Here is a 25,359-nt window from a genome sequence, read left to right on the forward strand (position 1 = left end):
TAGGCGTGTGCCACCATGCCCAGTTAATTTTTGCAGAGATGGGTTTCACTATTTTGGCCAGGCTAGTCTTGAATGCCCAATCTCAAGTAATCCACCTGCATCAGCCTCCCAAAGTGCTGGGATTACAGGTGTGAGCCACCACCCAGTCCAAGCTATCTTTTTTTTTTTTTTTTTTTTTTTTTACATAAATGATATTATACTAAACAAGTGATTCTTCAGCCTCTTTTCACTTAAGGGATATTCCTTGCAAATTCTTTCAAGTCAGCACATGTACTGGTCTACCTAATTCATTTTAGCTAAATCATGACACTCCATGGTTTGGATAGATGATAACTATTTAACAACTGCCTATGGATGATCATTTAAGTTTTTAACCTTTTAAAAAAAAAGTGCTAACATTTACATGCAGCAATGAAAAATCTTGTTAATATTAAATTATATATATCTATGAGGAGTAATCTAGGTTGATACTGGTTCTTTCTTTCCTTTTTTTTTTTTTTTTCAAAAAGATGGGATTTCACTATGTTGGCCAGGCTGGTTGTGAACTCCTGACCTCAGGTGATCCACCCACCTCAGCCTCCCAAAGTGCTAGGATTACAGGCGTGAGCCACCACGCCCGGCTTGATTCTTTCTTAAATTTCTCTCTTGCTGAAGTTTAGAGGAACTGAAGATTTTATTTCCTTCAAAGTTTTTCTCAGAATTTACGTGCTATCCCTAATTTTTCCTGATCTCCCATTTTCCAATGTATCTTCTAACTACTTCTTTTGTTGTTGTTTTTGAGACAGGGTCTTGTTCTGTCACCTAGGCTGTAGTGCAGTGGCACAATCTCTGCTCATACAGTCTCAATTTCCTGGGTTCAGGTGATCCTTCTGCCTCAGCTGCTGGAGTAGTTGGGACCACAAGTGCACACCACCAACCCACCTACCTTTTCATTTCTTCATTTTGTAGAGACACAGTTTCACCATTTTGCCCAGGCTGGTCTCAAACTCCTGGGCTCAATTAATCTACTGGCCTCAGCCTCCTAAAGTGTTGGGATTATAGGCATGAGCCATCCTGGCTGGCCTACCTACTTTTTATAAATACAGAGATAGTACATAATAGAGAGAGAATATCAGAGTGGATTTTCTACTCCTTACAGATGGCCAGCTAGCATAAAAATGTAAAACTACCCTTAAAAAGGCCCTTGAAGAAAGAACAGAAGAGAAAAGCATGGATTTTAGGAATTAATAAAAGTAACTACGCAAAGTCTTTGGGTAGTCTCAAAGTTACTTGAACTGGCCTATGTGTTGGGGCAAAAAGGTAAGGGGGAAGTTGAATCCAGAATGAAGAGTTCCCAGAGGAAGCAGTGAGAGAATAGGTTGCAGGACAGCTTTTAAGTTCTGCTTTTTCTTGTCTCATATTTTGCGTAGGAAAACAATTCTCTACTGCTTCAGCACAGAAATTGGTACCCATGGCTGGGTGCGGTGGCTCATGCCTATAATCCCAGCCTGGCCAACATAGTGACACCTTGTCTCTACTAAAAATACAAAAATTAGCTGGGCATGGTGGTGGGTGCCTGTAGTCTCAGTTACTTGGGAGGCTGAGGCAGAAGAACTGCTTGAACCCAAGAGGCGGAGGTTTCAGTGAGCCAAGATTGTGCCACTGAACTCCAGCCTGTCATCTCTAAAAATGAAAAAGAAAAAGAAACATCAGTACCAGGCTGGGCACAGTGGCTCATGCCTGTAATCCAAGCACTTTGGAGGCCAAGGCGGGTGGATCACCTGAGGTCGGGAGTTCAAGACCAGCCTGACCAACATGGTAAGACCTCGTCTTTAAAAATGAATAAATAGCCGGGCGCGGTGGCTCAAGCCTGTAATCCCAGCACTTTGGGAGGCCGAGGCGGGTGGATCACGAGGTCGAGAGATCGAGACCATCCTGGTCAACATGGTGAAACCCCGTCTCTACTAAAAATACAAAAAATTAGCTGGGCGTGGTGGCGCATGCCTGTAATCCCAGCTACTCAGGAGGCTGAGGCAGGAGAATTGCCTGAGCCCAGGAGGCGGAGGTTTCAGTGAGCCAAGATCGCGCCATTGCACTCCAGCCTGGGTAACAAGAGCGAAACTCCATCTCAAAAAAAAAAAAAAAAAAAAAAGAATAAATAAATAAAATGAAAAAAAAAAAAAAGAAAAACATCAATACCCACAGGAACCAAGCCAGGTGTGTCGACAAGGTAGTAACAGTGTCACTATGTAGCAGATCAAAGCAACAGAGTAGATGTACACCCAAAACAGAGATGTATCTAACTAAGCACAGAGCTAGGTGAAAAAAGTAAGCAATAATATCAGGAAACTAATCTCAATTTCATAAATTAAAAATTCATAAAAATAACTCAGCTAAAGTAAAAAGAAATAAACGGAGATTTCAGCTGCCACCCATGAAAAAGGAGTTCGAATTTTGAATCTGAGTACAGTCAGGTTAATTGGAGACAAAAACAGACCAAAATAACATTCAGACTCTTAGGAGAAATATAAAAATCTAGAGCCTGTATGACCTATTATACACAATGGACAGAACACAATCCAAAGCTAATAGAGATAGGAAGAAGCAGGAATTGTAACTCATATTCAATGGACACTGACTCCAAAACGATCCAGATGTTAGATTTAGCACATAGGAATATTACGGTCAGGCAAGGTAGCTCACGCCTGTAATTCCAAAACTGTGGAAGGCTGAGGCAGGAGGATCTTGAGTGCAGGAGTTCAAGACCAGACTAAGCAACATTATGAAAACATTGTCTCTACAAAAATTAACCAGGCATGATGGTGTGCACCTATAATCCCAGCTACTTGAGAGGCTGAGGTGAGAGGATGGCTTGAGCCTCAGCCTGGGAGGTTGAGGCTGCAGTAAACCAAGACTGTGCCACTGCATACCAGCCTAAGCAACACAGCAAGACTCTGCCTCAAAAAAAAAAAAAAATTAAAATTAAATAAGTCCACAATAAATTATTAAATAGGAATTCTCCAAAAAAATAAAAAAATAGAAAGTATTTTTAAACAGGAAATTCTGGAATTAAAAATCACAATATATGAATTTGTTTAAAATTACTAGATGGGCTAACAACAAATTGGAGATGACAGAGGAAAGTAAATATCTAACCTGAAGAACAGAGAGAAAAAATATTAAAGAAAGATGAGCAGTCTCTGGAACCTGTAGAACAATATTTTTAAAACTGTAAAATTCATGTACTTGAAGTCTCAGAAAGAGAGAAAAGAAGTGAGAAAGAAAAAACTCTTGGTAAATAATGGCTGAAAAGTTTCCAAATTTGATAAGAAGTTTGGTTTTTTTTTTTTAACATTCAGGAAACTGCAAATACTAAGGAAGAGAGAGAGAAAAAAATCACACCTAGACACATGAGAGTCAACTGCTCAAAAAAGAAAAAAATCTTGAAAACGACGAGAGATAAATGACACAGCACTTAGAGAGGATCAATGATAAAATGACTAAAAATTTCGCATAAGAAACAATGGAAGCTAAAAGACAGAGGAACGGCATCCATAACATGTTAAAAGCAAAAGTTGTAGAATCTTATATCCAGCAAAATCATCCTTCCGGAATGAAGGCAAAATAAAAACATCTTTCAATAAACAAAAACCAAGAAAATTTACCACCAGCAGACTTGTACTAAGAGAAACAATAAATAAAATTTTCAGGCTAAAGGAAAGTAATATAAAATGAAACCCTGGATTTTTATGAAAACAGGCCACAGGGAATGGCATCACATTGGTTCTACCCAATGGTTGAACCCAACTACAAGCAGGAAGGGGAAGAGAGTCAACTGATACTGTCTGTGCAAGCGGACCTTCTATAGTGCACAGCACACAAGGCAATAGTTTAAGCCTTTCTGAGACTTTGACACTGTAAATATTTTTACATAAAATTTCGCATGACAAAAAGCATGAAGACCTTTCTTTGAGTTAGAACTTTTTTTTTTTTTTTCAGTTCTCAGCTGTACAGAGAAATATTACTTGGGAAAGAAACAAAGAATAGCCACATGCCTCCAAGTCAACTAGAATGAATGGGTAGCCATCAGAATTACACTGCAGATTATAACTTCATTATTATTAAGACTTCTCTTGATCTGTTTTGCTAAAGACGTTAGACTGATTGCAATAATGTCCCCAATTAATGGCTTTCCGGTATCCATAGTCTTTGCTATCTTACTTTACAAGAAATAGAACTTGTTTTGCCCCAACGCTCAACCTGGGCTGGCTTTGAAACTTGCTTTGGTCAGCAGAATGTGGCAGAAGTAATGGTGTTATGGGTTGAATTTTGTCTACTTCAAAAAGATATGAAGTCCCCCAGTACTGCAGAATGCGGCCTTATTTTGTAAATAGCATCTTAATTTTTAAAGAGGTCATTAAGTTAAAGTAAGTCATTGTGTGGGCCCTAAATCAATATAATTGGTGTCTTAATAAAAAGGAAAAATTTAGACACAGAGACATGCACAGAGGGTGGATGATGTAAAGAGACACAGGGAGAAAATGACCAACTCTAAGTCAAGGAATGCACGAGCTACCAGGAGCTAGGAGAGAGGCCTGAGACGAATCCTTTCCTATCACCTCCAGAAGGAGCATGACCCTGCTGATACCTTGATATCAGGCTTTTGGCCTCCTGAACTGTGAGAAAATAAATTTTTGTTGTTCTAAAGCCACTCATTTGTGGTACTTTGTTACAGCAGCCCTAGGAAACTAATACAGATGGCATAGATGGCATGATTACTCTAAAGCTGAGACTCAAAGGGTCTTCACTAGTTCTCTGTCTTCCTCTGCCTTTCGCTCTCTCTCCTTTTCTCTCTCCTTTACACTTATCATAAAAATATACTTGTCTGGGTGCAGTGGCTCATGCCCATAATCCCAGCACTTTGGGAGGCCAAGGCAGGTGGATCACTTGAGGTCAAGAGTTCGAAACCAGCCTGGCCAACATGGTGAAACCACGTCTCTACTAAAAATACAAAAATTAGCTAGGTGTGGTGATAGGCACTTGTAATCCCAGCTACTCAGGAGGCTGAGGCAGGAAGAATAGCTTGAACCTGGGAGGCAGAGGTTGAAGTGAGCAAAGATCACACCACTGCACTCCAGCCTGGGCAATGGAGTGAGCCTCCATCTCAAAAAAAAAAAAAAAAAAAAAAAAAAAAAAAAAAAAAAAAAAAAACTGCATCTATTCTGAGAATAAGGCCAAAGTAGTCTGCCAGAAGATGAGAGACCAGCCTTCAACCACCTCATTACAGATGTGAGTGAATCCAGGGAAGACCAGAAGAACTGCCCAGCCAACCACAGACATGTGAGCAATAATAAACTCTCAGTGTTTGAAGCAACTGAATTTTGAGATGATTTGTTATATAGCACTAATGAGGCCAGGAGTTCGAGAACAGCTTGGGTTCTCTCTGGAGTCACCACGTGCCTGCGCTTCCCAGGCCAGCTGAATGCCGACCTGCGGAAGCTGGCCGTGAACATGGTTCCATTTCCCCGGCTGCACTTCTTCATGCCCAGCTTTGCCCCGCAGACCAGCCAGGGCAGCCAGCAGTACCGGGCCCTGACCGTGGCTGAGCTCACTCAGCAGCTCTTTGATGCTACGAATATGATGGCCGCCTGTGACCCCCGTCACGGCCGCTACCTAACCGTGGCTGCCATTTTTAGAGGTCGCATGTCCATGAGGGAGGTAGATGAGCAAATGTTCAACATTCAAAACAAGAACAGCAGCTACTTTGCTGAATGGCTCCCTCACAACGTGAAAACAGCCGTCTGTGACATCCCACCCCGGGGGCTAAAAATGTCGGCCACCTTTATTGGTAACAACACAGCGATCCAAGAGCTCTTCAAACGCATCTCTGAACAGTTTACAGCTATGTTCAGGCGCAAGGCCTTCCTGCACTGGTACAGGGGCGAGGGCATGGATGAGATGGAGTTCACTGAGGCTGAGAGCAACCTTAATGACCTGGTGTCAGAATACCAGCAATACCAAGACGCCTCAGCTGAGGAGGAGGAGTTTGAGGAGTGTGCGGAGGAGGAGGAGGTAGCCTAGAAGCTTCCTTTTCTAGATAAATGGGGAAGCAGTGTGGATTTTTTTAGTGTGTTATGATAGCCGTTGTCACTACACATTTGAGTCTTTACATCTCCTGCATTTTAAAGCATTTTCATAGCAAGTAGTTTGACCTAATAAAATATTTTCATAGCAAAAAAAAAAAAAAAAAAAAACAAAAAAACACAAAAAACATGGTGAAACCCAATCAGTATTTGATACAGAAAAAAAAAAAATCATAAAAACAAAACAACATGTAAGAGACACACTGTAATATTAGAATGTTACCTATGGAAGAAGGTGAATGGGAAATGGAGGAAAAAAACAGAATAAGTTGATTTTTGTGGAATAATGATACTATGCAATGAATTATTCATTCAACCCTATGCACCTAAAATAGGTGCAATTAATTAACTCAACCCTATGCAACTAAAATAAATAAATAAATAAAAATTAAGAACGAGGCCCCAAAATAATCATGTATTAGAAGTTATTTGGGGGTGGGGCAAGAAGCATGGGTTGAATTATGTCTGCCACAAAATTCCCGTCTTAAAATCCTAATCCCTGGTACCTCAGAATGTGGTGTTATTTGGAAATAGGCCCATTGAAGATGTAATTAGTTTTAATAACGTTATTAGGGTGGGGCCCTAGCCCAGTATGACTGGTGTCCTTTTTTAAAGGGGAAACTTGGCCAAAGGGACGCACACTCAGGGGCAAGACCATGTGAAGGTGAAAGCATATCAGAGGGTGCTTGCACAAGCCAAGGAGGGCCAACGATTTCCAGCAAACCACCAGGAAACCCGGGGGCAGTGGCGCGTGCCTGCAGTCCCAGCTACCCAGGAGGCTGAGGTAGGAGGATCGCTTGAGCCCAGGAGTTCTGGGCTGTAGTGTGCTATGCAAATTGCATGTCTGCATTAAGTTGGACATCAGTATAGTGACCTCCTGGGAGCGGGGGACCACCAGGTTGCCTAAGGAGGGGTGAACCGGCCCAGGTCAGAAATGGAGTGGTCAAAACTCTGGTACCGGGCCGGGCGCGGTGGCTCAAACCTGTAATCCCAGCACTTTGGGAGGCCGAGGCGGGTGGATCACGAGGTCAAGAGATCGAGACCATCCTGGTCAACATGGTGAAACCCCGTCTCTACTAAAAATACAAAAAATTAGCTGGGCATGGTGGCGCGTGCCTGTAATCCCAGCTACTCAGAAGGCGGAGGCAGGAGAATTGCCTGAACCCAGGAGGCAGAGGTTGCGGTGAGCCGAGATCGCGCCATTGCACTCCAGCCTGGGTAACAAGAGCGAAACTCCAAAAACCTCCGGTACTGATCAGTAGTGGGATCGTGCCTGTGAATAGCCACTGCACTCCAGCCTGGGCAATAAAGCGAGACCCCGTTTCAAAAAAAACAAAAACAAACAAACAAACAAACCAAACAAAACCAAAAAAACACACTAGGAAAGCTAGGAATAGATTCTTCTTCAAGCCCTTCAGAAGGAACCAACCCTAGGCCAGGCACAGTGGCTCATGCCTGTAATCTCGGCACTTTGGGAGGCCAAGGCGAGTGGATTACTTGATGTTAAGAGTTCGAGCCGGGTGCGGTGGCTCAAGCCTGTAATCCCAGCACTTTGGGAGGCCGAGGCGGGTGGATCACGAGGTCGAGAGATCGAGACCATCCTGGTCATCATGGTGAAACCCCGTCTCTACTAAAAATACAAAAGCTGAGGCAGGAGAATTGCTTGAACCCAGGAGGCGGAGGTTGCGGTGAGGCGGAGGTTGCGGTGAGCCGAGATCGCGCCATTGCACTCCAGCCTGGGTAACAAGAGCGAAACTCCGTCTCAAAAAAAAAAAAAAAAAAAAAAAAAGAGTTCGAGAACAGCCCGGCCAACATGGTGAAAACCCATCTCTACTAAAAATAAAAAAAATTAGCTGGGCGTGGTGGTGTGCGCCTGTAATCAGGCAGGAGAATTTCTTGAACCTGGGAGGCAGATACTACAGTGAGCCAAGATTATGACATTGAGTGACAGAGTGAGACTGTCTAAAAAAAAAAAAAAGAAAGAAAAAAGGAACCAACTCTGTTACTACTTTGACTTCAGATTTCTAGCCTCCAAAAGGGTAAGACAAGAAATTTATGTTTATCGTTTAAGCCACCTACTTTGTGGCATTTTGTTACAGCATCCTTCACAAACTAATACAAGACGTGTGAGGAAGAAATGACTCTCTTTCTCCCCATAATGGATTGTGAGCCTCTAAGATATGAACTGAATATGAGATGGTAGTTACATTTTCATCCTCTACCCAGAAGTTGGTGATGTTTATTTTCCCAGACAATATCTCTCCAATGAAACACTCCTCATATTTTGAATTTTCATTAAGAAATATTCAGATTTGGTCAGGCGCAGTAGCTCACACCTGTAATCCCAGCACTTTGGGTGGCCAAGATGGGCAGATCACTTGAGCCTAGGAGATTGAGACCAGCCTGAGCAACATGGCAAAACCCAGCCTTTACAAAATACAAAATTAGCCAGGCATGGTGGCTCGCACTTGTAATCCTAGCTACTCAGGAGGCTGAGGTTTGAGGATCACTTGAGTCTGGGAGGTAGAGGCTGTGATCAGTTATGATTGTGCCACTGCACTCCAGCCTAAGACCCTGTCTCAAAAATTTTTTTGATAAAAAAAATTCATATTCAAGATACAAATATAATTCTCATCAAGATGGCATTATGTGGACTGGATCACAGTATTTTGGGAGCTGAGCCATTTAGCACAAATTCCTCTACTGACTGTTTTCACTTAAATAGTCAAACCCATAATCCCCACATCTCTCTGGTCACAAAGGCACTAAAATGACTAAAGTGGTTTAACCTGAGGAATAGGAGATTAGCCTAAAATTAATGATTAGCAACTCCTTGTACATATAATGAGAAATTAATGATTAGCAACGCCTTATACATACTACAGAAATTTACAAGCTGACAATCAGTATTTGCTTTTGCTTATGCTATCCATCACTTCCTAGGTCCTGGGAGCTCCTTTATTTTAACACTTACCTCGAGGAGACTCCAGGTTAGAGAAGCACAAGGAATTTCTTAGTAGCTGATTTTCTGCTGATATCTGTGCCCTCTTTATACCCCTATCCCCATTATGTCATGGCAAGCTTATTAACTTACTAAGTTGTTGCCTAACTGTACATATTTCCATACCTTCCATACTTTTCTCCTGTTCCTCCTCCAATGAAAGGCTGATTTGTGAATCGTCATAACTTGGTTCTTCATCAGAGAACTCTGTGGTTTCCGAATACTTGAAGTCCTCTTCACCATCATACCCAGTGTGCCCTGGATCATCATAATCCTCCTCTTCCACAGTGGCTTCTACATCTTCAGGGGAGTCAACAGATCCTAGATATTCCTCTTTTCCTAAGTATAAAGAATCATTTAGCTCCTCATATCTCTGTCCATCCTTTCTATATGTAACAGTTGCTGGAACTTCATATCCAACTTTCTCAACTGAATATGGTAATATGACTTCTGGTGTGTCATATTCCTTCTCATTCTCCCTGGTGGGCAAAGCCATTTCCCTATAACTAGTTTTCTTGTCCCTGAAAAATTCAGAGGTTTCCATATCCAAGTGTTCCTTCTCACTGAAAGACACTGTGATCTCAGGAGCCTCAGGCTGTTTTTTTCCAGGAGAAAAAGCATCTTCTGAATTCTTGCTTGCCCCCATTGATTGAAGAGGTACTACATTCTCATGTTTTAAAACTTCTGCAAATAACAGAAAAAAATTGTTTTTCCCAATTAATAAAAAGGAACTGTATAATAACTGAAGTTCCTGAGGCCTCAAAGCATCATCCCTCTTCTTTACTTCATTGGAAGACAGGAATGCCTAACACCGCCTATATAACTTGCATGTCAACAACCTTCAGAACTTTCTTTTTCCCACTAAAAAAAAATCAGATCGCATCATTGTCTTGTCTAAAACTAGGGTCCTGCCTAGCAACCTTACAGAATAAGTGAGTAAAACAGACAAATTGAATCTTATGAAGGGGTGTTTACTTGTGAACTTACTGTGACTCACAATAGACTCAGGTTTCCTGGGGCCAATGCTAATGAAATTTGATCACAATTAATTTCTAATAAGTAAGCAAATGGCTCTAATTTGGAATAGTGTGCTTTAGAAATAATAAAAAACCATTTTTTCTAAGCATATGAGTCTTGTCCTATATTAGGTATCATTAACGTTCACTTTTTTTGGTATACTTATGTAACAAACCTGCATGTTCTGCGCATGTACCCCGAACTTAAAGTATAATAAATTAATTTTAAAAAGAAAAGAAAATTTAAAACAAAAACACATTTACTTTTTTTTTTATCTGAGGCTCTACCTCTCTAACATCCCTTAAAATAATTTTGAATTTTATTTTTTTTTAATTCCTAGAAAAGGAGCTATGCCTGTCCCTAGTAATTTACAGAATTGCTACACCTGTCCCTAGTAATTTACAGAATTGCTACACAACTGGAAGAATTGCTCTCTCATGGGCTACTAGTTATCTTTGAACCATTTAAGAATTAGCACTTGAATTGCTCCAGAAAACAGCTGCTGCTGGCATTCTTATCACCAAAAAAAAAAAAAAAAAAAAAAAACTACTGATCTGCCATCTATGTGTTAAAAATTATTTTCCTTGTATTTTCAAAATGGCTATACTAAGTGAAAGATACAGCTTGTGGTCTTGGCACTGTTAATGTCCGTGAATTCATCTGCTAGAAAAACAAACACTGGATTGTGTTATTGTTATTAATTTCCTTCCAACTGTGAGATTTCAGCATGTCACTGCCGGAATGATGAGCAGTTTATGTTAGCGTTAAAATAACTGCAAGTTTTGAGCACAGTCTGAAAAACAAATTATCAATTTCTTAAACCAATAAGGTGTTAAATTTCAGAAACTTTTAAAATTCCAGACAGTGTTTCACTCTCATATTTCAATAGAAATCATTTCTGGAGAAAAGACTAACAAAAATAAAAGGCAACATTTTTCTTTCTTTTTCAGAAAGTCTGCCCCCTCCCTCTCACCCCTAAAAGTCCACAAAGTCAACTTACCATGCCTTAAGCCGCAAACAGCAGCTGACTGTGGAAAAGTACTAAATAAACACTTGAGAAAATGCTCACAGGTCACTTCTCCCTTTTTCTGAATCAAAATTAGCAGCTTTCGACTTTTCTTCAGGAGATCTGTAACATTCTCCAGAGCCTCATACTCTTCCTCAGAAATCAGCCTCCGAGAGGTTAACGTGTCTAAGATAGAATCAAGATCATGTTGGAGGATTTCAAGCAACTTTTTTCGTTCTCTTTCTATGATCTCTGAGGGAGTACTCTCAGTAGCCATTGTTCCTGTTTCCTCTAAACCAGGAAATGGATTATGAAATCATCTTGAGAGTAAGTAAAAGTTGAAAAAAAAAAAAAAAGACAAAGAGCAATTCTATTTGGCTAAGCTTTAACATGCCAATGATGCCTAGTGTTGGTGAGTGCAGATACAAGCACAGTTGGGGAACCCACGCTGAGCACTCTCTGATCTGGGCTCCCTGTGGATTATTTATGTGGTCTTTTGAAGGCTTGATAAATTCTTACCATGACTCAGACCCAGGGTCACCTCCTCCAAGAAGTTGCTCTTGAACTTCAGGTTGGACTAGGTATTTGTGGCCTGGAGCACTATACTACGATGGCAAGAATGTAAATTATTAATTGATTTTTGGTGGGCAATCTGGCAATATGCCACAATAAATAAATAAAGTTGAAGACAGATAAAAATAAAACTTCATATCCTTCAATCCAGGAATTTCAGTTCTAGGAAATTATCTTAAGGAAATAAGCAAATGCCCAAAGATGTATATGCAAGAATCTGTATTACAACATTGTTTATAATAGTAGAAAATTGAAAATAACCAAGACTGGGGGTTTAGGGAACATTGACCTGTTGACAGTGAAACACCAAAGAACCGTTAAAGAGGATAAAGTGCGGCCGGGCGCGGTGGCTCATGCCTGTAAGTCTAGCACTTTTTTTGAGACGGAGTTTTGCTCTTATTACCCAGGCTGGAGTGCAATGGCGCGATCTCGGCTCACCGCAACCTCTGCCTCCTGGGTTCTGGCAATTCTCCTGCCTCAACCTCCTGAGTAGCTGGGATTACAGGCACGTGCCACCATGCCCAGCTAATGTTTTGTATTTTTTAGTAGAGACGGGTTTCACTATGTTGACCAGGATGGTCCCGATCTCTTGACCTCGTGATCCCCTTGTCTTTCCAGAGGTCTATGAAGGCTAGTCAGACCCTCCAAGTTTCTATACAATTGCTAGGTTTAGGTCAGGACTAGAGACTATATCACTTATTTATTTATTTATTTATTTAGAGACGGAGTTTCACTCTTGTTACCCAGGCTGGAGTGCAATGGCACGATCTCGGCTCACCGCAACCTCCGCCTCCTGGGTTCAGGCAATTCTCCTGCCTCAGCCTCCTGAGTAGCTGGAATTACAGGCACGTGCCACCATGGCCAGCTGATTTTGTTGTATTTTTAGTAAAGACGGGGTTTCACCATGTTGACCAGGATGGTCTCGATCTCTTGACCTTGTGATCCACCCGCCTCGGCCTCCCAAAGTGCTGGGATTACAGGCTTGAGCCACTGCGCCTGGCCTATATCACTTATTTTTTGAGATGGGGTCTCACTCTGTCACCCCAGCTGGAGTACAGTGATGCTATCTCGGCTCATTGCAACCTCCACCAACCAGGTTCAAGTGATTTTTTTTTTTTTTTTTTTTTTTAGAAAGAGTCTCGCTCTGTTGCCCAGGCTGAAGTGCAATGGCACGATCTCTGCTAACCTTCATAGACCTCTGGAAAGACAAGGGTTTACCCCACTAGGGCAAAATTTACATGGTTTTACATACACCAAAAAGAACCATCTCATACTAGAGAGAGGAGGAAAAGTAATTCTTTCTCCTGTCTTTGATTCTGGGAATGTCTGGAGTAAGTACACTGACATAATGCCTGTCACACTGCTTGGTTCTCTAATGGTTGACACTTGTCCTACCCTTTCTACACTGACTTCATTTTCCATAGCCCCCATGGTAGGCAAAATAATGGCTGCTTCCAAAGATGACAATGTAGTAATCCCCTCAACCTGTGAATAAATTAGGTTATGTGGCAAAGGACAATTCTAATTTCAGAGGAAATTAGGATTGCTAATTAGCTGAGCTTGAGATAAGGAAGTTATCTGGGTGGAACCCAAACCAAGGAGTTTAGGCAGTAATCATAAGGGGCCTTAAAAGTAGAAGAGGGGGCCGGGCGCGGTGGCTCAAGCCTGTAATCCCAGCACTTTGGGAGGCCGAGGCGGGTGGATCACGAGGTCAAGAGATCGAGACCATCCTGGTAAACATGGTGAAACCCCATCTCTACTAAAAAAAAATCCAAAAAAATTAGCTGGGCATGGTGGCATGTGCCTGTAATCCCAGCTACTCAGGAGGCTGAGGCAGGAGAATTGCCTGAACCCAGGAGGCGGAGGTTGCGGTGAGCCGAGATCGCGCCATTGCACTCCAGCCTGGGTAACAAGAGCGAAACTCCGTCTCAAAAAAAAAAAAAAAAAAAAAAAAAGTAGGAGAGGGGAGTAGGGAAGAGGGGAGCAAATAAATAAATAAATAAATAAATAAAGTAGGAGAGGGATGACAGGGCACCCCAGCACTTTGGAAGACCAAAGCGGGAGGGTTCAGGAGTTCAAAACCAGCCTGGACAACATAGTGAGACCTTGTTTCTACTACAAATAAAAATTCAAAAAAAGGAAAAAGAAAAAGAGGGATGCTGAATAGAGAGTAATGCAATGTGAGAAAGACTACAGTAGTCTCCCCTTATCCGAGGTTTCCCTTTGCAGGATTTCAAGGTTTGTTACCCCATGGTCAACCATGTTTTAAAAATAGGTGAGTACAGGACAATATTTTGAGAAAAAGCGACCGACCACATTCACTTAACTTTTAGTACAGTGTATTGTTATGATTGTCCTATTTTATTAGTTGTTCTTAATCTTGTATGGTGCCTAATTCATAAATTTTAACTTCATCACAGGTATAAATTTAAAGAAAAAACAGTGTCTATAGGGTTTGGGATTGTGGTTTCAGGCATCCACTGAGGGTGGATGCTATTTGTGGTTTCCGGCATCCACTGAAGGTGATGGAACTTAAACTCCACAGAAAGGGGGAGGACTACAGTATCACCGGTTTTGAAAATGCAAGTAAGCAATAAACAAAGGAGTCTGGGCAGTCTCTAGAAGCTGAGAAAAGGGTAGAAAACAGATTCTCCTTTCTAGAGCCTCCAAGAAACGAAAGCAACTCTGGCAACCTTTGATTTTAAGTTTTTTTTGAGACAGAGTCTTAGTCACCCAGGCTGGAGTGCAATGGCGCAATCTCAGTTTACTGCAACCACCCCCACCAGGGTTCAAGCGATCTCTCCACCTCAACCTCCTGAGTAGCTGGGATTGCAGGCGCTGGCCACCACACCTGGCTAATTTTTTGTATTATTTTTTAGAGGCAGGGTCTCCCTATAGTTGCCCAGGCTGGTTCCAACTCCTGGACTCAAGAGATCCGCCCGCCTCAACTTCCCAAAGTGCTGGGATTACAGGCATGAGCCGCCGCGCCCGGCCTTCGGAAACCATACTAAACAAGTTCCATAAATGTTTCCTTGGCACAATGAAATATGGGATCAGATAACTTGCCTCTGATGTACTACAGTTAAAAAAAAAAAAATCACGATTTGCCTCCTTTCCCTTTACATTCTAAGCTCCAGCTCTAAGCCTCTGTACTCCTTGCGACCTCTTACAGGGAGTCAGGGCCGGCCAAAAGCTTCCAGGGTCGGAATGAGGAGGACACTAGAAAAGCTGCTTTCTCCTGAATGGCGATGATCCCAGGCGCACACGGTTAATACACGCCGGGGAGCGCTCAGTCCGTGCGCGTAAGGGCAGGGCCAGCTCTGCATTCCAGGTTCTCCATGTGCCTCGAGGACTGGAATCCACAGTATGGCAACAGATCTGACTGCTAACGCGCGAAAAACCGATCAGCAGCAGCGGGAGCACGAAGAGTAGAATTGCAATCTAAACGCCACTCGTGTCCCAAGCGAGCCCGGAAAGGACTCGCCATCCGGTTGCTAGCAGGCTGGGAGTACCGCCCACCTTTCCGGCACTGAAACGCGATTGGTCGCACATGGCACCGCATCCTCCTCTTGACCCCACCGACTCTGCAGCGACGGACGCTTGAGAATGCTGCACCGCGCTACGCAGGAAGTACTTCCCTCGGCGGAAGCTTCTGAGCGTGATATAGCGGAAGTGCCTTCTCTTCCGGTCTTTCTGGTCCGGGTCGCAGAAGCAGGATGGTGAGTTGTTAATCTGGCTGTCTGTGGATCGCGTTCCATCCTTGTCCTTTCTGCCTCCCTGTCTGCTTCCCTTGCGGGTCCAGCAAGATTTCAGACAAAGGGAACTGGTGGGCAGGAAAGAGTCATGCGATGGTCCCCTCAAGAGCCGGAATAACGGCTGCTACCTGGTGCCTGGGGGACCGAGCCCGCTTTAATTGTGGAGCTGGAACCGTACTATGTCCCTTGCTTCGGTGCAACCTTTGGGAATGTTTCACAGCTCTAACCTTAGTTGGGAGCTGAGGGAACGAGTTTGGGAGTGTTTGGCTTTATGTAACAAGGAATTCATTGATGTTGACTGGCAGGAGTCTTTAGAGATAAGGTATTATTTCAGAATATTGCAACTCTTGCAGAGGGCTTTAGGTAACGTGAAATGCTGGTAATGGTGTCTGACTTGGCATTTTTCGAAAGTTCGGAGGGTTCTCCCACAGTTTCTACCTTTATGTTAGCCTTTAGATTTTATCAGTAATTGGTTTCCTCGAGAACTCGGGTAAATGTAGAAATTGCCAGGTTTCAGCATTATTTATTCCTTTAATGTGCAGACGAAGGGAACGTCATCGTTTGGGAAGCGTCGTAATAAGACGCACACGTTGTGCCGCCGCTGTGGCTCTAAGGCCTACCACCTTCAGAAGTCGACCTGCGGCAAATGTGGCTACCCCGCCAAGCGCAAGAGAAAGTGTAAGTAACGTTTTTTAGGCCAACTGTGTTAGCTTTTGTTTGTATTGCACTTAAGTGGGGCCATGGGTTTGAACTTTATTTGGTGCCTCACTTAAAACTTATGCATCTGTATGGCGATGAGCTGGCGTAAAACTCGTGTATTAACTAACAATACCTACCAGGTGTGTGGGGGAAACCACTTGAAATCTTTTCTGAACTTCTGTTTTAGATAACTGGAGTGCCAAGGCTAAAAGACGAAATACCACCGGCACTGGTCGAATGAGGCATCTAAAAATTGTATATCGCAGATTCAGGTACAGTTTTTATGTTGGATCATAATGGGTCCTATGGGCTTGAATGAAACTCTTGTGTTTGTAAAACGATAACTATCCTGATGGTTACTGGGGATGAGATATTGGAAGCTTTTTGTTTTGTTCTGTTGAGACAGGGTCTCACTGTGTTGCCCAGGCTTGAGTGCAGTGGCACAATCACGGCTCACTGCAGGCTCAATCTCCCCAGGCCCAGGTGATCTCACCTCAGTCGCCCGAGTATCAAGGACTACAGGTGTGCGCCACCACACACCCAGCTGATTTTTGTGTTTATTGTAAAGAATGGGATTTTGCCAAGTTAAGATGATCTCGGAACTCCTGGTCTCAAGTGATCTGCCTGACCAAAGTGCTGGGATTACCGGCGTGAGCTACCACTCCAGGCTAGATCTTGAAAGCTTTTATCTTCTGTCACTGTAACATTGAGATCAGTTAGTTTGGATTTTATTAGTTTTTTCACTAGTCGTATAAGTTATCTGGAACATTTTGTTTGAGCTAGGGTCTCAAAATGTTGATATTAGGAATACCTATTTAATTGGCATCAAATTTGTCAAGATAGTAGTGAATAAGGTCTGGAGTCAGGCTTGGTTCGACCTTCAGTATTGTGGCTGTGGGCAAGAGTGCTGTAGAAAACTACCCTGGTTGCTGTTGTTACTTTACATTCTTGTTATTCAAGAGTCTTGTCCTTAGAGTTAGAAATGCAGAATCTGAGCTTAAGAGTAGTTTCTAAGAGATTAACCCAACTGAGATCTCAGCTGAGATTCAGAATGATGCAGACTTAACTTTAAAGCTGGTGTTTCTTACTGTGTTCTATTTCAGCAATTTTCTGATGTTGGTATTTTGCGCTGGATAATTTGTGGTGGATTGTCCAGTGCAAAATTGAGTATTTTGCGGAATCGCTACCCTCTACCCAGTCAGTCTAATTTTAAAAAGATAATAAGGCAGTTCAGGGCTTTGTAGACCCTGTACGTAGGTGTGTTCATGTGTTGAAGTGACTTTCTTTGCACTTAGGATCATAGATTTCTGTGGGCTTAATGTTGAGTGGTCTGTTAGTACAATATAGTGTTAAGAGCTTGAACTGAAGCCAGGCTTTAAGTTACTTTTCTGTGCCTTGATTCACTCATCTTAAAAGGATAGTTGACCTTTTTTAAGAGTAGCTATGGCCGGGCGCGGTGGCTCACGCCTGTAATCCCAGCACTTTGGGAGGCCGAGGCGGGTGGATCACGAGGTCAAGAGATTGAGACCATCCTGGTCAACATAGTGAAACCCCGTCTCTACTAAAAATACAAAAAATTAGCTGGGCATGGTGGCGCGTGCCTGTAATCCCAGCTACTCAGGAGGCTGGGGCAGGAGAATTGCCTGAACCCAGGAGGCGGAGGTTGTGGTGAGCCAAGATCGCGCCATTGCACTCCAGCCTGGGTAATGAGTGAAACTGTCTCAAAAAAAAAAAAAAAAAAGTAGCTATGGATGTTAAATAAGTTAAAGTGCAAAGTTCATAGTAGTTTGAAAATGTCTACCATTAAACATGCTCATTATGTTTCTTGGTGAAAGCAGTTGGGATCTATCAGCATAGGGAACCATTTTCACAAATATCTGTGCTCTCTTGCCAAATAAGAGTAAAATACTGGTCCAATGACTAGTATAGTCAAAAAAGTTTTTTATTTTATTGGAATAGGGGTTAACTGTATCTGAAAATGGTTATCTTTAAGCAAAGTGAAGTAAAGAATTGCAGCTTATCAGTGATGTTGTAAAAATAAATGTCTGAACATATGAATGCTATTGATTTCAGCATTTAACTGAGATAAGCGCATTGAAATCTGTTTAACAAAAATTTAAATTGATGTATCGACGTACTGAAGTAAATTGTGCTTATTTTTGACATTGTGCAGGCATGGATTCCGTGAAGGAACAACACCTAAACCCAAGAGGGCAGCTGTTGCGGCATCCAGTTCCTCTTAAGAATTTCACCGATTAGTCGCACAATAAATGTTCTGGTTTTAAAAATACATATCTGGTGTGTGCTAAGGTACTTTTAATCAATTTGGCTTGCAGTATCAATAGGTTTAGGGACTGAGCCAGCTTGATATCATATTTACTCTTAAGTGACTGTTTTTGGAGTGTTTACTTTTGGACTGGGGTTTTAAGACTGTTTAAGGCAATGAGAAGCAGAATTCTAGGATTCCTTGAAACAGAGGGCACTAGAAGACAATATAGCAGATTAGAATAGTGCAGCTCATGTGGCACAGATGGGTATTAAAGATGTTCTAGTAAATTTGAAAGAGCATGATGTTTACCTTTAGAAGCATGTTCCATCTGCTATACTCATGACTTGGGGGTAGTGATTATTGGTCACATGGGAGTACCAGTGAAAACATAAAGGGTAGGAGTTAGGTGACTTCTGTTTTTCAAAAGATGATGTTTTCCTACTATCTGTAATGCTCACTTGGCACATCTGGCTTGTGGGCTGTGTGTAAGGTAGCTAGCTAAGTGAAAAAAGCTTACTAGGTGTGAGTCAACTTCAGAATAAGTAGGTTTGAGGAAAAAGGGCTGGGTACAAGTAAGGATTGAGCAGGAAATAAAGGAAAACCAAGTATAAATCCTGAGATTTGTAGACTAAAGGCAAGGATGTGAGACTACTTGGTTGACTTTTTTTAGTCCTCAACTTGGTAATTGTTGGGTGTTTCTGTGTTAAAGCACTGAAACTGTCATCCCTTCCCAGTCTTGGTGGTTTATTGACAGGGTCGGATTTTTTTGGAAATGAAGAGACAGCTGGACTGCTGGGGCGGTTGAAGGGAAGATGAATGCCAGAAACAGTTCCATAAAATAGTGATGTAGCCAAGTCATGCTTAAATTAAAATTCTCCACTATATTTAGGGTAACATCTGAGGTTCTTCACCTGGCCTTGGAAGGGAATCTACTTGCAACCTGGAATGGCTTTGTAACATGCTAGCTAATTGCTACCCCTCCTGTGTTTTGACTCCTAATTTACTCTTCAGGTCTCAGCTTCTGAACATTTACTTGTAAAGTAATTGTTCTGCTGATTAAATCTCTTGTGCTTTCTCCCAAAATGTGAAACTGTATTTTAAAGAGTATTGTTAGAGTCCAGTTGCCGTTCGTTGGCTTTCTTACTTTGAGAGTGCAGTGGCACAATCCCAGCTCACTGTAGCCTCTACTTCCTAGGCTCAGGTCAAATGATCCTCCTGCCTCAGCCTTCTGAGTAGCTGGGACTAGAGATACACACCACCACCACACCTGGCTGATTTTTGTGTTTTTTTTTTGTAGAGATGGAGTTTCGCCATGTTGCCCAGAGCTCCATTTGCCTACATCAGCCTCCCAAAGTACTGGTACTACAGGCATGGGTCACACACCTGGGCCAGTTGTCATTTGATGATGTCACCTTACTAAAACAACTGTGCCTGTGCTCACATGTAAACTGGAGAACTAGTTAGTAACTTTGATTGGCTTGTGAACAGTGGATAGGTTATTTTCCAGTGGCCATAACCCAAAGTTAGTAAATAATTAGGCTCAGGATTATGAAATTGCTTTTGACTTACAAAAGCAGCAATTTTGTTGCATTTAAGCTTGATAAAACAAATAGTCTACTGACTTAAGACCTTTTCTAACCTAATCTTCCATCATTACCAATGTTTGATTCCTGAGTGATGCAGGGGACCCACTAAAATAGGTGGGAAACGCAGTATGGAAAAAATGTCAGGCATTGAGACAAGTTGGTACTGACCCTGTTGAAGCTGTTGGCAGTCAGTTTGTTAATCACAGACCCAGGGAGAAGCAATGGGAAAGAGGGGTGGGTTAGCACTTTTATAATAGGGTAAAACAGGTGGACTCAATTGTACTTGGTGAATTCTAGATTAAAGAATGTTTGTGTTCCTAGGTCTCCTGTATCTGATGTGATCCTGAGGATCACAGCCAGGGTTTAGGCAATGGGTCCCAATCCAACAAAAGATGTTGGGCTACTGCCACACTTGTTCTATTGAGACAGGAAGCAGTAGGCCTGACACAACACCTGTTGGGTCCTGAGTTGCTGTGGAATTTATATTTCTTAGGCATAGTGCACATAAGATCAGATGATCTATAGAAGTAAGACTTGGAATTTTGAGTATTTCATGTCCTATGAGTCATTTTAATTGGCCCTTTGAGTCCCTGCCATATATATATTAGTTGATTTGGCACATCAAGTAGTTCTGTTAATTTGTTGCCCATGGTACATGAGTTTCATCTCTCCCATTTATTTTTTACCTTCTATGGCAGAATTAGATATTCTAACATAAGCAAATTTGCATTATTTTAGGCTCTGAAATAATATGAAAAATTGGGAAATGTCCCCATTACATCGCCAAACTTTTGAGTAAAGCTAGCCTATTGAAGATTGAATGACAACTTGAAAGGCAGGTATAATGTAAAGCTGGTGAAGTTTGGCCAGTTTTGGCTTCAGAAGTCCAGTGAAAGCACCATGACCTCCATATACTATACAGCCCCACTTAACCCTCTTATCCTCCTGCCATGCAGAGGGGTAAGTTCTTTAAAAACAGCCCTTGAACTTAATAACTCCAATTTTCAAATGAAATAAGCAGTGGATCTTGCATTCAAATTCTAGTCATGTTACCACCCTGTTCTTCCAGCTTGGTTCACCTGCCACTGCACTGAACTTTCCAGTAGCCTACCATTTTTATTCATTGTAACCTATGTTGTATTTTCTACATTTCCATTAAAAAAAAAATATTTAAAAAAAAAAATTAAAGATGGAGTTTCACTGTGTTGCCCAGGCTGGTCTTGGACTCTTGGGTTCGAGTGATCCTCTCATCTCAGCCTCCCAAAGTGCTGGGGTTACAGGCACAAGCCACTACATCCCACCTGTTGTCTGGCTATCTATCTTCAGCACTCAGTCCTGTCTTAAGTTACAGATATGTATATACGTATAGATACCCTGTATACTTTAAACCTTTTATCTTTTCTGCAGTATTATGTGTAGGTGTACAAAAATAAGTTTATTTTTCCTAAGTACCCCATGTGCTTTTCACCTCTCCCCACAGCCCCTACTTCCCTCCCACCTCAGTTCACAAAGTCTGATTGATTTGCCCCCGACTGCCAAAGCAGGGTATGTTTCCACATGTAACTGGTTATGTTCTGTAAAGTTATAAAAATAGAAAGGCTGGCCGGGCGTGGTGGCTCAAGTCTGTAATCCCAGCACTTTGGGAGGCCGAGGCGGGTGGATCATGAGGTCAAGAGATCGAGACCATCCTGGTCAACATGGTGAAACCCTGTCTCTACTAAAAATACAAAAAAAGTAGCTGGGCATGGTGGCGTGTGCCTGTAATCCCAGCTACTCAGGAGGTTGAGGCAGGAGAATTGCCTGAACCCAGGAGGCGGAGGTTGCAGTGAGCTGAGATCGCGCCATTGCACTCCAGCCTGGGTAACGAGCGAAACTCCATCTCAAAAAAAAAAAGAAGAGAAAGGCTAATAAGGAGTCTGTGGCATTGAAAACCTTTGGGAACCATACCTTAATTGTATCTCCCTAACTGTGCCCTGCACTTCATAAACAAAAAGTAGTAAGATAAAGGTTTTTTAGTTAACTGAATGAATTCAGTAAACTATCAAGCAGCTTCTAAGGCCTGGACATAAAAAAGTTGAAAAGTACAATTTCTTTAGAGGCCTTACCTCTAATTAAGACACAGATGATAATATATTGTATGCTATGATGGATAAATGCACTGGTTGCTGTGAGAGCCTTGGAAAGGAGTTTGTCTCTCAGTAGGTGAAGGGAGGCTAAGATTTAAGCTGAGCCAGGGAGGATTTAAAGGAATCGTGATGAGAAAGGATGTAAGTGGCTTTGCCAGCAATGAAACCAGTCCATGTCAGCCCATCTAAATTTGATTAAAAAAAAAAAAAAAAACAGCAGGGCATAACTATGGAACTGTAGCTACTGTGGTTGTCAGGTTGGAAGGAGGGTGTGGGGGTATGTGAGACTGGTAAAAGGAAAAGCAGTGATCAGATTGGCAAATTATTGAGGATTTCAAGCAGAATGTTAGGAGTAGTTACTTTGGCAAGATTAATGTGGAAAGTGTTAGTGTGCATGTGATGAGTCTTGAAGCTGGAGAACTAGCAACAAGTTCTGAAATAGTTCATGTGAAAATCTGACACAGACTAAGGCAGTGGCTGTGGGGCTGTCAGGGAGATCTCTACAGAGAACATCTAAAACTTTTTCCTCCCTATTGCTTTGAGCAAAAACATCTAAAACTTGAATGTACAAGCAAGTAGCTAACTTCCAAGCCCCTGTTTGTGTATAATTTTCTGTATCTCATAAGGTGTGTGAGGATTACATGAGATCATACATGTAACAATAATAACATTGTGTCTAATACAGCAGCCTCAGGGAGAGATGTTTTGGGATGTCTTAGGTTTCTGGACAAAAGGAAGGAGGTGGTTGCTTCACTCAAATACAGAATGATAAGGAATATAGAAAGGTACTGAGGGGAAAGTAGTAAAGTTGGGTTTTGTTGACATACCAGTGGGGACATCAGGAGGAAGTGTCTAGGAAGCAGCTGAGTTGGAAAGTCAGGACTGGATATCTACAGTTAGAAGTAACAATTGTGGATGGAAACAAATTTTAAGAGTTAGAATGATGAAGATAATACAAGCATGGAAATGTAATACGGAGATTTGATAGTCATTTACAAGTCAGAGAAAGAGGACTGAGTTCATCTATGAACTTTAGTAACTATCCTTAACTTAGTATTAGTTTAAACCATTTGTGAATATACAGACTCCAAAAACAAGATTGATGCTCAAAATAAGACCTGGGGAGATGTCCATTGGAGACAGAAGTGGAGAGAAGGAGAAGTCCATTTGTTCAACATATGTATGTGTGGTACACCTACTGTGTGCCAAGCCATGTTAGAGATAACATCGGGAGCAAAACCAGATGTGGTTCCTGCCCTCTTAAAGTTGACGGTTGACTTCAGTGGTTGCAGAATTAGCCCAGGAACTAGAATTGGATTGAGTCACACAAACCAAGAAAGGGGATTGTTTGAGAGGGGCACTCAGTCATGTGTGGCTGAGGCCAAAGAAAATGAAGATATATTTTAAAATTCTGGATTTGGCAAAATTTAGGCTACTGTTTTCTTTTTTCTTTTTTTGTAGAGATGGGGTTTCACCATGTTGGCCAGGGTGGTCTTGATCTCCTGACCTTGTGAACCACCCACCTTGGCCTCCCAAAGTGCTTGGATTACAGGCGTGAGCCACCGCGCCTGGCCTATTGTTTACTTTTCATAAACCTCTCACGTCTCATTAGAGCATCAAGGAAAAAAAAAAAAAAGCCAGTTTGCCAAGAGGTCAGTGGACATTGGGCAATGCAGAATGAGTTTAATTCAAAAGACAAGGCTAGGAATGAGTTTAATTCAAAAGATAAGACAGCCTGGTCAAGACGGTGAAATCCCGTCTCTATTAATAATAAAAAAATTAGCTGGGCATAGTGGTGGGCACCTGTAATCCTAGCTACTTTGGAGGCTGAGACAGAGAATTGCTTGAACCCTAGAGGCAGAGGTTGCAGTGAGCTGAGATTGCACCACTGCACTCCAGCCTGGGCGACAGAGACTTCGTCTCAACAGCAACAACAAAAAAAACTTGAGACACTTTTGGAAGTTTATTTGGTGGTTCCCTTTCATTTTTATTGACTAAATCGTGCCCTTCATTCATGAAGCAAATACCTATTTGGTGACCACCATGTGTTAAAAGCTGTTCCAGGCCCAGGAACTCTAAGTGGAAAACAAGACAAATACCCTGCTCTGGCAGATTGCCGTCATGTATGCATTTACTGTACGAGTGCAGGTGGAAGGTGACAGACAATTTTAGATAGTGGTAAGTGTGTAAAGATAAAGATACCATGAGCATAACAGACAGTGGGGACAGAGGAATCTTTAAAAAGGTGGTTAAGAAAGCTGAATGGTAAGGAGCCATTCTTTTGCCTTTATCCTTTTTGAGTTTTGGGTTGCTTGCAGAGTTTAACCTTTCCTGTAATTGAAACTTTCCTGTGTTATAGCATAGCTCTGTAAGAAAATCAAAGTAATCATAAAATTATTGCTGAAAAACTTGTTTCAGAGCAAGAGTCTCTTTCACATTTATTAGCACATTTGGATTATATTTAGTTTTTTTTTTTTTGAACAAAGGACTATGAATAACCTCAGGAACTAAGAATGGGAGGACTGGGCAGCCATGGTGGTGTATCCCTATAATCCCAGCTACTTGGGAGGTTGAGGTGAGAGAATCACTTGAGCCGTGGGGATAGGTTGCAGTGAACTGAGATAACACCGTTGCACTCCAGCCTAGGCCACAGAGGGAGACTCCATCTCAAAGAAAAAAAAAAAAAAAAAAGGGAAGGACTTAAGCAAAATCTTTCTTTTTTTTTTTGAGACGGAGTTTCGCTCTTGTTACCCAGGCTGGAGTGCAATGGCGCGATCTCAGCTCACCGCAACCTCCGCCTCCTGGGCTCAGGCAATTCTCCTGCCTCAGCCTCCTGAGTAGCTGGGATTACATGCACGCGCCACCATGCCCAGCTCATTTTTTGTATTTTTAGTAGAGACGGGGTTTCACCATGTTGACCAGGATGGTCTCGATCTCTCGACCTCGTGATCCACCCGCCTCGGCCTCCCAAAGTGCTGGGATTACAAAAATCTTTCTTATATTATAAGTAGAAGAATGTTTTGACAAGAAAAGTTGCAATGTAAAAATGGTTCTTATAAACACAAGTAGGTAGAATAAGCAAGGTGTGTGGATTGAGATCAAACATTACTTTTATTTTTGTGTTTTTCTTTTTTTGAGACACAGTCTCTCTGTTGGCCAGGCTGGAGTGCAGTGGTGTGATCTGGGCTTACTGCCGTCTCCACCT

At 42.0% G+C, this 25,359-nt stretch overlaps 3 protein-coding genes and 1 non-coding gene across 8 annotated transcripts in view; 3 read left to right on the top strand and 1 right to left on the bottom strand.

The window, feature by feature from the left end:
* CARD6 (caspase recruitment domain family member 6) overlaps positions 1-11,465 on the bottom strand; it is a 64,738-nt gene extending 53,273 nt beyond the window's left edge. For 4 of the 5 annotated variants that reach the window (XM_074386320.1, XM_074386309.1, XM_074386317.1 and 1 more), the window contains exons 1-2: positions 11,141-11,465; positions 9,250-9,807 (exon numbers count right to left, since the gene is read on the bottom strand). In XM_074386320.1, the coding sequence (XP_074242421.1) occupies positions 9,250-9,807; positions 11,141-11,423 (841 nt within the window). In that variant the 5' untranslated portion in view covers positions 11,424-11,465. The remainder of the gene's footprint in view (positions 1-9,249; positions 9,808-11,140) is intronic. The other variant, XM_074386306.1, reaches the window with a different exon arrangement.
* On the top strand, positions 3,749-6,060 carry LOC141580438 (tubulin beta-8 chain-like). Its single transcript, XM_074381572.1, has 2 exons — positions 3,749-3,822; positions 5,382-6,060. Exons 1-2 carry the CDS (start codon positions 3,749-3,751, stop codon positions 6,058-6,060), a joined length of 753 nt encoding a protein of 250 aa, XP_074237673.1.
* A 3,882-nt stretch (positions 11,466-15,347) lies between the features above and the next one.
* Positions 15,348-24,564, top strand: RPL37 (ribosomal protein L37). The gene is made up of 4 exons (XM_003925904.3): positions 15,348-15,438; positions 16,017-16,152; positions 16,361-16,445; positions 18,347-24,564. The coding sequence occupies exons 1-4, from the start codon at positions 15,436-15,438 to the stop codon at positions 18,414-18,416; spliced, it is 294 nt and encodes a 97-aa protein (XP_003925953.1). The 5' UTR covers positions 15,348-15,435; the 3' UTR covers positions 18,417-24,564.
* LOC120365799 (small nucleolar RNA SNORD72) lies at positions 18,188-18,265 on the top strand. The gene has a single exon (XR_005580652.1). It is a non-coding gene; the product is annotated as a small nucleolar RNA SNORD72 (small nucleolar RNA).
* Positions 24,565-25,359: the final 795 nt, after the last annotated feature.

Source organism: Saimiri boliviensis, chromosome 1 (genome assembly GCF_048565385.1).
Source record: "Saimiri boliviensis isolate mSaiBol1 chromosome 1, mSaiBol1.pri, whole genome shotgun sequence".
NCBI classification, from domain to species: Eukaryota; Metazoa; Chordata; class Mammalia; order Primates; family Cebidae; genus Saimiri; species Saimiri boliviensis.

Excerpts from the sequence above, each read along its gene's own strand:
- RPL37 (XM_003925904.3), top strand. Across the intron at positions 16,153-16,360 it reads CGCCAAGCGCAAGAGAAAGT|ATAACTGGAGTGCCAAGGCT; the intron begins GTAAGTAACGTT and ends CTTCTGTTTTAG. Across the intron at positions 16,446-18,346 it reads ATTGTATATCGCAGATTCAG|GCATGGATTCCGTGAAGGAA; the intron begins GTACAGTTTTTA and ends GACATTGTGCAG.
- LOC141580438 (XM_074381572.1), top strand. The coding sequence starts at position 3,749 with ATGGCATCACATTGGTTCTACCCAATGGTTGAACCCAACTACAAGCAG. Across the intron at positions 3,823-5,381 it reads GAAGAGAGTCAACTGATACT|CACTAATGAGGCCAGGAGTT; the intron begins GTCTGTGCAAGC and ends TTTGTTATATAG.